This window comes from Anas acuta, chromosome 5 (genome assembly GCF_963932015.1).
Source record: "Anas acuta chromosome 5, bAnaAcu1.1, whole genome shotgun sequence".
NCBI classification, from domain to species: domain Eukaryota; kingdom Metazoa; phylum Chordata; class Aves; order Anseriformes; family Anatidae; genus Anas; species Anas acuta.
The window spans coordinates 26,166,107-26,181,178 of NC_088983.1; the positions used below are offsets into that span (position 1 = coordinate 26,166,107).

The following is a 15,072-nucleotide window of genomic DNA, read 5'->3' on the forward strand; positions in this document are numbered from 1 at the left end:
AATGTTGCTGCAGTAGAAAGAAATTGAAGATGTTGAGGATTGTCTTTAGTGTCTCCCACTCTTTTCCTCTGGCATATTTTAGCTATGACAAAAGCCTTTCTCTAGTAGCTTTTAAGTTTGTTGTGGAATGAAGGAGGCAGGGACAGAAGTATTTTATGGTCTGTGGTTAAATAGCACTTCTGGAGACCTCTCTAGACTTAATGTGTATTGTGGAAGACAGGACTTTTTGAGCAAATAAAGAGAGGGCACAGAGTAATGAAAACAATACCTCTGAAGACAAGGAACAGAAAAAAAAGGAACAGAAAAGCTGTTTTTCAGAAGGTGCACCAAAAGCAGCAATTCTTAAGAAAACTGAAGCTGATAATCAAGGCCTCCCACACGTCCAGGACCATAATTGAGGAAGACTTCTCAACTGATCTGCTTGAAATTAGTTTTTATTTATCTATTGAGTATATTTTAATACATTTGAGCAGTGATAATTTTTTAGGAACTTTGATGATGGTTAAGTGGAAATATAGTTTAATGTGGATCTTGAGGAAACAGGAGAAAACAGGAATACTGAAGACTTCTGTTGAATACATAAAGAACAAATTTCAAGCCATACTCTTCTGTATTTGCTCTCCTTTTACTAATGTAGTAGACCAACAAAATAGGTAATTAGAAAGCCAGTATCAGATGGCTCTGTGCCTGCAAGGCACAGCTTTTCACGGTGCTGTGGAATACTTGGTTGACATTTTTTCAGTCTGCATGGGAGTTGTTGATATTCAGGTCTGTGCTTTTGTATATTTGAGGAATATTTACAGTGTTGTGTTGCAGGTCTTTGTGGTTAAAATGGGTCATGGTAAACTCTTGATTAAAGTAGGTGTGTGCTGATTTGAAAGCATATGGCAACATGAAGAAAGTGGCACTGAGTTTGGCCCTCTTCTTTCCAAGGAGAGGGTTTATCCATCCTGAGTTAGTGCTTTTTCTAAATGCAGACCTGACTGAAAAAATCAGCTGTCATTTGTAATCAGCAGGGATATTCAGTCCTCTTCATGTAACCTGATTGCAACTTTTTCCTTATTGAGCTAGCCTGTTAATCATGATGTGGCAATGAGTAGTACATGTGAATAGTATAATAATGGTTGCATGGATACAGAAAATTCTGCTCATCTCCCTTTTATAATCTGCTCCGACTTTGAGAATGTATTGTATGGTCTGAAGTATCTTTCTGAGATTGAAATACTCTGTCATTCACCTTCTTCTTTCTGATGTTATTTTGACACTCCTGATAGCAAACTTGGATAGCAAAACACTGAAGATTTGATTTTGTTAATGATTGTTAAAACTTTCGTCTGCTTTGTTTGCATTCTTTGCTTGGAATACTAAAATAATGTTTCAGTATTGTAGTATTTTAAGATTAAAAATGTACCGTATTTATCAGCAGACATCAGACAGGCATGCCAGGTACCATGCTTTTATTTGATGCTTGCCATTTTCATTGCTGTAGCTTCTTGAAGAGAAAATTGCCATTTTAGATGGCATTACTCTGTTGGCTTGTGGAATTTGCTTTAGTTTCCCCTTGAAGGATTCTGGAGCTCCCCACTGTCAGTTGTCTTGCTTTCATGTAACAGTACCCCTTCACCAATAGGCGGCATATATGCATGCAGTAGCAGATGACACACAAAATACTATTGTTGTCTCACTACCAAAGCAGCAGTACCCCCTTCTCTGCCTCATATATGTGTTGCTTGTCATTCCATTTGCCTTTGTACACGTGTATCTCCTGAACACAGTTTTTGGAGCATTATCGATTATTGCAAATTCTTTGCACTTCAAATTGTCTGCACTTCAGACACCATAATACTTTATTTCTTATCTAATATTCCCCCCCCCCAAAAAAAAGGATGCTACCTGATAGGTAGCTGCACACAGAGCAAGGAATCCTACTTAGCATCCTACTTAGCATCACTTGAATGAGCATGTGTAAGAAAAAAATGAATGTAATTGTACTGCGCCAGTGATAAATGTGTTTAAAATGGGAAAGGCATAAGAGGTGCTTAAGGAGCATTCCTTCTCTTTCCTAAATATATATCAATTCATTTTTCAGAATACCACTTAATCAATTTTGGTATTGGTGAAAGAAATAACACATGCTGTTATAATTGCTCTCCTAATATGTTCATTCTTACAATTTTTTTGAAATGCCACGTGCCAAGACTCTCAGCAAACTTCACTGTATTTCTGGCAATACAGTTTTGATATATGACATTTAATAAGCTTTTAAAATTCCTGTTATTGCTTCTTCTGTCATCATAGGTGAAAAGAAATAGATAATAAATATAATGCTTGATATACTTTTTACATTAGATATTATTCTATATGCTTTACAACAAATAATTGAAAATTTCAAGATTTCAGTGAATATTTATCCCATCCTCAGTCATACCATTTTAGCCTTACCTGTTGTGAGCTCAAATAAGAGTCACAGATGAATTCATCATATGACCCCTGCTGTTCCTTCCATGAGGAAATAGAGTTATTTCTAAAATCTACTTTATTGTTTAGTGATGGAAATTATTTTCCAAATTCAAGCAGGAATCACAAGGTAGAGAATATGATGTTCAGTCTTTCCTAATCCTAGTTCTGCTGACAACTCTTTTAATAATTCATAATATAGTTACTTATATGCCTGTTACAACAGTAAAAAAAAAAAAAAAAAAAAAAAAAGTGAAGATTTCCCTGGCATTTATAAATATCAGATTGTTTTAATAGACTGTTCATCTGTTTCAATTTCAAGTAATAGTGTAACAGTTTCTCTCACTCTTGTAAGACCTAAATATAAGAGGAAGGTTCTGCCTCTATATAGATGCATACATACATGTGTGTGTGTGACTAGTTATAGGTATGTAATGACAGTAATAGCTTTTTATATCACCTTTATGGATTTTTCTTCCTTGAACTAATACATCTAGTTAATGTATTTTTTCCTTTGATGTCACAAGCATATTTGGACAATAAGGGACTGTTGTAAGAAAAATTCCAGAGGAAATACCAGGAGGATTTGGTTTCTTGTAAACCATGGATAGCTAAAGTACTCAGAATGGCAAACCACTAATGAAAAAAGCAAAATGAACAGTACTTAAATAACCACTGCATTTATGAATATTCATAATCAAGATTAGCACTTCAATATGTTATACTGAAAATTGCTGCACTTCGAAATATCTTACATAAAGGAATTGTATATGTGATGGCAATGGAACGTAATAGAACCATATCAAGTAACTTCTGTATGGATAATAAAATCACACTGAAATTTGCCCCATTAAAATAAAAGGCCAAATGAAAAAGCAGTGAAGATTCCAAAGCATAAATTGTGCTATTTATGTTCGTTAAGTATAGTTTGAATCCTGTCTTAGGGACATCTCACCTAACTATATATCTAATGTTGCTCAGTAAATGAGGCAAGTATTGATTGGCATATGCTGCTTAAATCGATCACCTTGACAGCCAGAATTACAGTAATCTGTCAGTATTAATGACTGTCTTTCAAGCTTTGATACCTCTCCTTCGCTTGTCTCGTCTTGCCTCACTTCTGTTTGAAGTGCATTTTCTTGCAACCTCTGGTTTTGTCAGGGTAGGTACTTTTGTAGTGTTTTTTTGTCCCCTGAGTCCAATTTATTGGCTTGATCATGCAATTAGAGTTAAAATGCAACACCAGGGAGCAAAAGTAGGCAGTGTTCTGAGTAACAATTGGACCTCAGGGGTAGTGCAAGCCTGTTCTCAGCCATCATTTATTAGTTACCTGTTGAAAGAACAGGATTGTTTTGCAATGAATAATTCCAAAGCATCACTTTAAATGCCTTTGATTTTAGCCACTAGAGACAAATGATTGAACCAACATTTGTGATAGGTTTTTAAACTCTCACCTTAGTGTTTGTCATATAGACACTTCAAATAACTGCTTGGAGAAATACTTGCAGATGTGTGTTATACAAAGCTGCTGCTTTTCCTGCGTTTTCATGTAGACATATACATCATTTGAGTTGCTTTTCTTTATTGTTGTTTTTCTTTTCTTTTGAAGAATGTGTTTTTAATACTAGGAGACACTCAAAATGGAAAGCTTGAGAGCACTGCTTCTGTGTTATAGTGTTATATATTTTCATGTATATAGTCCATGAGGTTTTTTGGCAAAATGTACACACAATGCTTTTCTTTAACAGCAGTTCTGGATTTGTATCTCTTCAGGTAAACATATTTTCTTCAGTAATTTCCCTGCTTCTAATCCCACAGAACATGCCTTCTCTACCCCAATAGCTCTTCTGTCTCTCTCTCTTCGTATGGTCTGTCTGCAGATCTTAGCTAGGATGCTAGGAGCACCTCTTAAAGAGGTATAGTGTAAACACTTGGATTTAAGGGTAATAATGTTGTCATTACCAGATATCATAATTTGGTTTTGAATTAGTAGTACAGTTTTATTTATTAGTTATTCTTCCCTAATGAAATGCATGAGACTCTCTTGAAAGTGGTAAAAAAGCAAAATATCAAATCAGGCAAAACTGTTTCACCCTAGTAATAGAATTTTCTTCTAATAATTACACTTATAAAGACCTTAGTGTGCTGTGCATAGAATCATACAGTGGCTTGGGTTGGAAGGGACCTTAAAGTACATTTAGTTCCAACCCCACTACCATAGACAGGGATGCCACATGTGTTGGTGTAGATGGTTTGGGATGGGGCTCAAATCTTTTTGTATTGTTCAGAAAAAAAAATAGTGGTTCTTCTACATCTACATTCTTTCATTTATTGACTTTACCCATCTGAAGGGAAGTCTACTGATTTCTGTATAAAATCTGGGTAGGCTTATTCAGGTGGCATTATGATTTAGAATAAAAGAATGTCAGTGGGCTACCATGAAAAGCAGTGAAGTGCTTTATCAGCCTACTAGAACTTCTGAATTGGGATCTGTCAGCACAGATTGCTTGAGGGAGGGAAGTTCCTCTTTGTTACCGCATCTTTTGAAGGTAGGAAATTTTTGGTATGTTGTAAGTTGAACATTAGTAGAGCGATCACTCTTTCATCAAAAAAATGTGCTTTAAAGGTCTGTATATCCCTCTTCTAAACAAAAATGTGCAGAGGAAAGAAGGCTGAGAGTCCTTAAACTGGAATGAAAACTATAAACCAGTTCAATCATATGCAGAGTGATTGCTCTGTACATAACACAAAATGACAGGTTTTTTGTTAATACCTACTTAGCCTTATTAATTAATTAAACATTTTGGATGACAAAAGCCCATTGTTAAAATGTTAAGACTCTTGCCCCTGTAAGGTGTTAAAATTCATACATAGAGATTTCTTTGATAATTCTCAGAAGTCTGTAAATAAAGGGGAAAATTAAACAATTTTTCCTGTCATTTCTAGGATTTAGAGTAAGGTGTTTTTTGTTGTTGTTGTTGTTTTAATTATTTAAGCCTTGTTATTATGCTGCAAAAGAGAGCGTTGTTTGGTGATTTAATTGTTTTCTGGTCATAAACTCCTAATAACAGATAAATGACTTGCAAATAACTTGGAAATTTTGTATGCTAAACACTAAAAGCTGTATTTATAAGAAGAGCTAAGTATATAACATTGATATGTATTGATTGTGTGACATAAATTGGTGGGAAATGTGGGATATTATTTGCAACAAGCAAAACTGACAAACACTAGTGTTTGTGAGATGAGAGAGATGCTTTCAGATGATAATGACAAACTGTTTCTGCATCATTCTACATATGGTAATCAAGACTGCTTTCCAGTACCAACAGAAGAATTAAAAATGATACAAACAAAAAAAAAAAAAAGAGAGAGAGAGAATAGAAACAAGCGTATTGGTTGTCTTTGTTCTCCTACAAGTCTCCTACAAATCTGTATTTCAGTTATTGAACAAAGGGGTTTTATATAATACCTGTGAATATGCAAATATATCTAGCTGGAATATGTAACAATATTCAGTTAAAAATTATAGCCAAAAAAGAGAGTATGCATATAATTAATTTTGTATGTGCCACATATTTAGTAAAAAAACTGAATAACATGAAGCAAGGATTAAAAGTTAGTATTACAGTAATTGAAATTACCATATGGTGGTCTGAGAAACATGAGTCCTAATCATAGCCTGGCCAATCAAATTAATCACGAAATACTTTCTGGACAAGACATTAGAAAAAAATAGTTTAATTGCTGATTAACTGCACCTGAATAGATCTGTGGGTCATAGATATATCTGTTTCCTTCTGAATGCTTCTCTTCCCAAACATAGAAGAATGCAGGCTATTAGAAAATCTTTTAATTTCTGCTTGCCAAACCATAGTTACCATCCATCTGTTCTTGCCAATTGTGGAAAAAGGTCAGTTTTCAGCAAAGCCATGCATTTCACAGAAGGTATGTGAAGTGAAATTTCACAGGGGACACGATGGATCCTGATTCTTAGTGATAAACCTTTGGGGCCAGCCGGGTTGGCATATGGTTCAGCATGATATGAAGGCTTGGGTTCCCTGGCTTCACTTCTTTGGCGTGGAACTGATAAAACCTGGCTCTTAAGTATTGTTTCAGTGGACACCAATCATGGGCAGCAGGAACTGCCCATTTAACTCTCTGTGGGAAGGAAGCCCAGACCCTGTTCACAATAGTACCATTGTAGTGCTGCAAACTGCTCTCAACAGCTTGACAGCACTAGGGAGGAGGGAGAAAAGGGGCTGCTTTACTAATTGCTCTTCAAAATAAAGGAAGAGGGGAGCAACTGGAAATATTTGTTTTCATCATTTGAATGAAAGATGCCTGTCTCCTAGTTCTGAAAATTATGGAAGACTTTGGTGCCATCCAAAGAGACTTATAATTAGCTTATCTTGTATCTGCACTCTAGCAGCCCAGGGTAAAGATTAAAAATAATAATAATTAAAAAAAAAAATCTCTTAAAGTATAAAAGGAAAGGTAGTTTAAAGTTTATTTAAATGCAGATTGGAATTAACAACAAAATTTCTCATTTGAGAAGTTATCTTTGTTACTATATAGTGTGAGACTGCAAATTGGTTTGTCTATGTGTGTATTCTTTACTGGATTATATTTATTATTAATATAATTTTATATCTGTAATTTTGCAGTTTCTGGTGATGTCTTTATGAAGGGCATTTTCTTAACTGTTTCCCTCCTCAGTGAGTACATCTATATCATCAGAGATAGTATTTAAGATAGAAATTTAAACTTCTGAGTGTATGAAAACATGCAGCATTCAAGCCAATACTAGAAGCAAAGAGCCAGTTTTGCTTCCCTATTTTTACACACATCAACCTTCATTTCTTGATTTTAAAGTGATACAATGCTGAGTATCATAAGCCCCTCTCCCCAAACCTGGCATTTTTGTGAGGCAGCACTTCCCTCTGCCCTATACTGTTCTATATTATTTGTGGGCTGAAGTGATGATTGAAATGGCTGAACACCTGTCATTGGCACGTTTGGTGCAGCATCCTTAATAAACTTCAGCCCTTCGGCCGGTTGTATCTTTGCCTCTCCTGCTGCTTGCCTGCAATACCACTGCCACGTCGCAGGTTTGGGAGCTGCTCTGGCTGCCTCAGGGAACACAGTTCCAAGGAAGTCATGAGGCAGGGGTAGCTGTAATGGTCTGCAAAATAATTAAGACGACACACCTTAGAGTTTCATTGATTCCTGTCTGGGCGACATTAGTAAGACAAATCCTCCCTGGAAGGTGGAGTGGAAATACTGCCTGCATAAGGGCTGCAGCACTGTTCTGTTGCTGTTTTGCTTTCACCTCTCTAGCCTGTTACTAAAACATACGCGAGTGGGATATTTGTAAATGCTGTCATTAGTCTTCTGGCAGCACCACCAGTAAATTTAATGAGTAATCTGTTACGGTCTTGAGGTATTCTTCCTTCCTTTACTGTTAGTCATTTGACCTTACTGTCTTTCACGTTAAATGTGGTTCAGGCTTCGTAAAATAAGTGCACAACAAATGGTAGAGAGCCTGAGACTTTCTTCTATATGTTTGTGTTAATCTGCTCCTGCTATATTTCAAACAGATAATTCATTGAATGCCCATTCTTCCTCTTACCGCAGAGTAGATTATATTTAAGTCAAGATTAATGGATAGATTCTGATGTTAAAACCCAGTCTCTGAGCCTGTCATTCCCTAGAGGCATATAGTGCATTAGTTTAAGCCAATATGCTGCTTATCATAGATACTATGACACTGTCTTGAATGAGTTTACTGTACTTTGTTACTGCTTACTCTGGTAATAAAATCACTATATTGTGTTCTTGATAATTACAATATTAAATAGAAACTTAATTTGATTACTGCACATTTAGATACAGATAGGTCTTAAGTAATTGCCCACTGTAAAATTTCTGATACTCATTTTTTCTCTCATGAGGTGTGTTCTGTCAGTGTCTAAGCTTACTACTTAGTTCAGTCACGTTAGCTGAAAAAGTGATGAAAGAAAGATCCACAACAGGACTTTTTGGGTATGAGGCAATATCTTTTACCTTTAGTTTTCTCACTTGAACATTGTTGTTTAATAAATGCTTCTGTAGGATGCTTTCATTTGCCTAAGGCCTTAAAATAAAATGAATTCCAGGTTATACAGAGTAGAAGAATTCAGTAAATACTGTTAATTCAGAATTTTTCCCCTTAGCTTTAAAATGGCTAGAAATCTGAACATCAGTGGTGTCATTTTTGTTGCATGAGCAAATGATGAGAATTAGAATCCATTCCATTTAGTAAGTGTAATCTCATAATATTTTGCTATGGTAGTCTTAAAATTATAACTTTTTTTCTATAGCTGTTTTTATATGCTTCAGGAGAATATTTATTCTAAAGATTTCTGTTAAGCCCATTGCACTTGCACTTTAATTCTACATATCTTTGTTAAGTGCCTTTTCTAAAGACGCTTGGTGCAAAGTGGTTACATTTTTCGTTTCATAATTGAGTGTTTTAAGTGGTTAAGCATAGTCCAAATTTTATCCAATTCCAGCTTGTGTTAATGGTGCTACGCTCACACTGCCTTAGCACCTGTTATGGATTTTGAGTCATCTGGCAGCCCGTGGGACTTAGATAAAGAAGTACCAGGTGTCCTGCCTGTCTCTTAATTGAGACGCAATGTAAACAATATAGACTTGGCAATATGGTTATAGGAATGGATTAAAGCCCAGCTTTGTCTGCTCTGATGAATCACAGCTTTTTCTTCACAGAAGATGTTATAAACCACTAAAGAATTTAGTTAGCTGTAAGGTCTGATGGAACAACATAAAAATAAATGATATACCAAGGACGTTCCTAGAAGGACAGTACTGGGCTTTCCAATGAAAATTTAAGCATCAATTATCATTTCTTGCAATAATTTACCAATTTTGAAAGTGTTTACACTGTAAAAATGCAGGTTCTCATATAAATTCAGATAAAGTCAATGCTTTTCAATGTGTAATGTGGCAGTAAACTAGACAGAAGACAGTATTATTGACTCAGAAGCACTTAGTGGCTGCAACTTTATCTAGCCTATTCTTGCCTTGCAAAATTTTTAGTCATTTAACTATAGGGTAGATACACTAGAATTAATCTCCTTTAGCTGTAAGATTAGTACTCATTAAGAAAAAAAAGCCTCTAAATGGCAAAAATGTGTTGTTATAATTTCCTCAAAACTTTAATTTATTAAAAACATATTGAACTTTTTAATAGTGTAAAAAATAACTACTACTTTTTGTTATGTTCATTTAAGGAATTATGCAAGTATATGCATTGAAAACAAATTTCAAAATCTGGAATGATGGGATTCATTTGTATGGATATATCTATTGCATATTTCCTTATTTTTCATCACGAAGAAATTATACCTTAGAAATTGCCTCAGAAAGCCCTTTGGCAGTTACATTTTTTTCTGAAAGAGTTTCATTACGGGTGCTAGATATTGTACTCTGCTTAAATTCTGTAGTCTGTTACTTGATTTTAATAGTAATTTTGATTTTTGTAATGAGACACCTATGCCACCTAGTAGATTGTTGTATATAATTCACCTTCACCCGTGTGAAGCAGGTGTCAATTGCAATTTTTTTCCTGCTTTAACCTAAATAACTTGCATCAGATATGGGAATCATAAACTGAATTCTACTTTATGAATCATCAGTGTTGAGGATAAACTCGTATATGTAGAAGCTGCTGTAATTTACTGCATATCTGTGTAAACAGTTGCACAGAGCAAAATACCTACATGTAATTTTCAATATTGGCAGTATTTAAGGAGCAGAAAAGAGTCCATGCCGACTTTGAGAGTTCTAGTTGACTTGAGTTAACAGAAGTTGTAGCTGGAAAAAAGAATCTCTTTATTTGTATACTGTGCAAAGTAGATGTGGAAATCACTGAAATGCAGTAAGTAGGGAACACCATGATGCCACTTCTACAGAGTCAATTTTCAGAATAAAACAGAACTTTAACTATTCCTCTCAGTGTTGCCGGTTGATACTGATCACCCACCTACGTCCAAAACGCAGCTAGTTGCAGGGCTTCCAACACTGGATCAATAGCAGCCCAACTTACATCCTTAATTCTAAGAGCAAACAAAGAGTACAAATAGCTGTGACTCAGTATGAGTTCAGCTGGTTTGAGAACCACTGCACAATCTCTTCTTTCAGAGTGAGATTTCCCAGAAAAAAAATTCAATTTCTATGATGTCTGGGTTTTGTCCTGTCTTCCTTTAAAAGTCAAATTTTGCTATGGCTAAGTTTTTCTTTCATCTCTAAAACCTTGGTCTTAACCTGTACTTGCTGTCTTTTTCTGAAGGCAATCCTCTTTTCACATTTTGGTGTCAGGAATTGTAATTTACTAGGAAGAATCTGCCCAATAAAATAGACATTTTCTTCATTCTAAGTACCTCAAATTGTAGCAATTTCAAATTGTAGCAATTAATTCTGTGGGTTTTGCACACCTTTTCAGGCCAGGGAGCAAGAAATGTAAAAATTCTACCAACATCTGCCATTTATTGTGCCTCGCTGTTTCTATTTTTCCTTTGGTCTTTAATACCCTGGGAGCATTTTTTGACTGTTGACAATACTACAGGTTTTTTCCTAGCAAAGAAGAAGTGAGCTTCTAAATCTGATGAGGGGGCAAATGTAAACAAAAGGGTGCCATCTTATGTAGCTTTTGTTAAAATATTATTGATCTCTTTCATATAAATAGTGTATGTGCAATCGAAAAAAAAAAAAAACAGGTGTCCATTGACCCTACAAGCAAGTAACTCTGGGTGGAGGGTTTTCATTTTCCAGTTAAGGATGGAAGTAGTACTTTGGCTTCTGCTTGTCTAAATTACTTTCCAAATGCCTGGCTGACAAAGTCATACTCTCCGCAATCATATCAATATATATTGACTTCTTAGATGATTTTGCTAACAGTTGGAACTGCCAGAGATGCAGCTGTACATGTATTTCTGACAATAGTTTGTAATTTAACCTGAAAAGGTCCGTCTTCCTATTTAGAAATGCATTCTCTGTCTTTTTTCAAAGAGCTATTTCTAAGCAATCATCAAAAAAAAATCTCTTTTTCCTAGCATTGGAATCAAAGACTCTCAGATGCTACATACCATCAGTATTGTGATCACATATGCCAATATGCAGTTACATTGTGAACCTACACAGGTGTGCACATACATATAAGCAGCACAAGTGATTTATGACAAAAACTTTCATGAAGGTATTTGATATTTTGATTTTTGTTCAGTTTGTGTAAATGATACAGACAGTGATGTAAAAAGAAAAAAAAAAACAACATTTTTACTCCATTTCATGGGTCTTTGGAAATGACAGTCAACATTTATGTTAAAATTCATAATTATTTTCTCAAAAAAAAAAAAAAAAACTCCACTTGTGCTTTCAGTCTACTTTACCCAGCCCATCAGTGAGAGTCTAGAAGTGGCTGTAGCACCTTTGGGCCTGCAGTTTGGAACTTCATAGTTGTAGGGTATTTCCTGAACTATAGTAACCTTGATGCATTTTAAATCATCCAGAAATGATCTTGTAGTCATCTGTTAAACTGGAAGCTGTGGCATGACTTTTTATTGTTTTATCTGAAATGGTAAATACTTTCTTCAGACTGCTGGGAAATTACAGATTTTCTGCCATTGGTGACTTTAGGTACTTCACAAATGCAGTTGTTTCAAATTCTTTGGAACAACTGACATACTCACCTTTTAAAGAGATTTTTCAAGCATTATAAATCCTTCCATAACTATTTAAACATATTAATAAACTGTGCCTTCAGCCCTTTTTAATTTTTCTGTTTTTGAATATGTTCCCCAGCATAATCTTTCCGCCCAGATACAGCTTAGGAAATCCATTGTAATAAAACATTTTCTGTATTTTTTTTCACAGTCTTGAGAGTGTTTCAGCATATAACTACTGACCAAGTCAGTCTAACCCAAGTTCCTACTGAATGCCCTTTGAGGTGCCTGAGCCTAAAATGTAGGTGCTAAGAATCTCCACACAGCGAATGCCTGGTGTTGGATGCCTCTGATGTCCACAGGTATCTGCAGCTTCTGTTGCTACCCTGCCCTGGAAACCTGTCCATTTCAGCACACGCTAGAGCTGCCTAAGTCCATTCTATCTCCTGAATAGCCACACACCCAGTTCATACCTCTCTTTATCTCTTAAGTAGGAAGGCATTTCTTTATTCTTCTTGTCTGTAAGGCAGCAGTGCTAGGAGTTTTGAAAGTGTGCTCGCTGGATTAGAGCCCACACAAAAACAACAGGAGGCAACTCAGTTGCATCAATCATCCAGGAAATGAGAATGGTTTCCAGTGCTGAGGCCACATCTACTGCCTCTTGCAAGGGTGTTGCTCTGGCCATTGGGACTGAGGACTTTTTGTAATATGGCATGCTCAGTTCATTGCTGAAATTGTTCTTTGTTCCATAAAATATACTCTGCATCACAGGGAAAGTCCATGCTCATTTGTAGAGACCAGTGGTTATGGTACTTCCCTGGGAGAGGAGAGTCCCTGGATTCCAGTCACTGCTCAGGAAGCCTTTGTTATCAGATGGTCTTGGGAGCAGATACTAGAATTTCTTCTCTAGCCCTTTAATGAGTCTATCACGTAGGTTACAGAATTGTGAAGTGCCACATTCTTGATTAAAGTTATGGGAATTTTACTCCATGTTGAAACTGCTTTTTTTTTTCTTTTTTTTTTTCGGATTCAGGTTAATGAAATTTTGAGATTGTTATTCCCTGGATGATGATAACATACCAGTCGGGAATCCAGTTTTCTTTAATTGATAAAGAGCTAATAGGTTATTTGCAAAACATATTATTTAATTCTAAAGCTTACAGGCAGAGTTTTTCCTGATGTTAGACAGGTGTAAATAAGAATGGGAAGAAAACCAGTATTTAGAATGAGACAGTAACTCTACAAAAATGATTATGAGGAGATGGACAACGTAAGGACTTTAAAGATGAAGACAGTAGAAGAGGCTGGGCAATACAGGATCTTATAGAGCTTGCATGGTTCAAATTGCAAGAAAGGAAAATTGAAGACAAATTGAGAGATGTGGGTAATTAGCAAATAGATTTCCTCATCAAATGGAAAGACGACAAATTCATGGATAAAAACAAGTGGATCTTTGAAGGAATTGTTTTGGATATGAAGGAAAAAGATGATGGATGAAAAAGCACAGAGAAATATTTCACTTGTTTTATTGTGGCACATATATTCCCTTCCCATAGACCAGAGTCTCTTTATGGTATATAGACAAGATAAATGTTTGTTGTTTGAAATCAAAAAGCTAAATATAAAAATGAAGACAATAAAAGAATGCAGATACAAAATACAGGGAAATATGAAATAGCAGTGATCAGCATGAGTAGTTGCATGATCTACACACCAACAGATGATATAAATCTTCCAAGATGTTTTCTTTGTTTCTTTTTAGATAAATGTAATAGCAAAGGGAGGAGGATTAAAGGGTGGTGGTTTTGTGGACATTTATGGAGACCTGGTGCTAGGCAAAGAAAGAAAGTACAGAAGTGCCTGTCTGAAAATGCCATGGGAGTGAGAATGGTTGTGTTAACAGCAGGTAAGAGTAGTTTTGATCAAATGGACCAAATAGGTATCAACTGTAAAGTTAAAATAAGTAACTTGTGTTTGCAGTAGGGAATGGCAGATTCATGGTGATATTTGAAGAGACTGCCTCATCTAAGTGGGATGTTCAGAACGTGGGCCGTAAGCTGTTCTGGGTAGATAAAAATTAGTTTATTGAGGGGAAAAAAAAGCATAGGGCAGCAACTGAGATGTGAGGTAGGACCCTAGACAAATTGTTCACGTAGGTGGCTAGAAAAAGTTCTAGCCTAGGTTATGCAGAAAGAATCTGAAGATTTAGGTGTATGCTGCCATAGGAATTTAATGAGACCTTAAGTTTTTGTTGTTGTTGTTGTTTTGTTTTGTTTTGTTTTGTTTAAAAAAGTAATACACTCAATGCTGATGAAGAGCTATTACGTGAACTGTTGTTACCAGGCAGATTAAGCGCGAGTAGGTGATCTGACAGCCAGAATTTTGGTGCTTGCTCCCAAATGTGAATCAACAGGTCTAAAAAAGATCTCATGTCTGTAGTAATGGAAAGTACAGTATTTTCAGTATCATTAGAAGTAATTGCAGATTTGGAGAATAAGTAAAATGGATTGTAATGCAAATGAAATTTTAATTGCAGTGACTACATCCTGAATGACCTGTAAAGGTACAATTTCTGATTTTTCTACTGTATTGATCATATTTTTCATAACAGTAACTTCTGGAAAAGTATAATGAAGTCATTTCTTCAAATCTTTGGATTTTTATTTTGTTGTTTTGCTTTTTGTGGATTATACATCAGCAAGTTTTTAGCCAACAGATTTGGGTGGGTGCCTGTACAAAGAATGGGTATCTTACCTTTTTATCTGTTCTCTTTTGTTCTGGTTAGCATTTTCTTTGGAAGCAGAAAGCTCGGAGCATTGTTAGTTTATGCATTTAGTCACTCTCTGTGCCAGATTCTTTCCCCATTGGTTTGTCTGTGCATCCTTCCCAT

At 35.7% G+C, this 15,072-nt stretch overlaps 1 protein-coding gene across 16 annotated transcripts in view; it reads left to right on the top strand.

The window, feature by feature from the left end:
* RALGAPA1 (Ral GTPase activating protein catalytic subunit alpha 1) overlaps positions 1 to 15,072 on the top strand; it is a 127,842-nt gene that overhangs the window by 99,139 nt on the left and 13,631 nt on the right. The window contains exon 41 of one of the 16 annotated variants that reach the window (XM_068683328.1): positions 13,434 to 13,524. The exons of the other annotated variants lie outside the window; for them this stretch is intronic. Within the exon in view, the coding sequence (XP_068539429.1) occupies positions 13,434 to 13,509 (76 nt within the window). The 3' untranslated portion in view covers positions 13,510 to 13,524. Of the gene's footprint in view, positions 1 to 13,433; positions 13,525 to 15,072 lie in introns of those variants that run through there. 16 annotated transcript variants of the gene reach the window in all.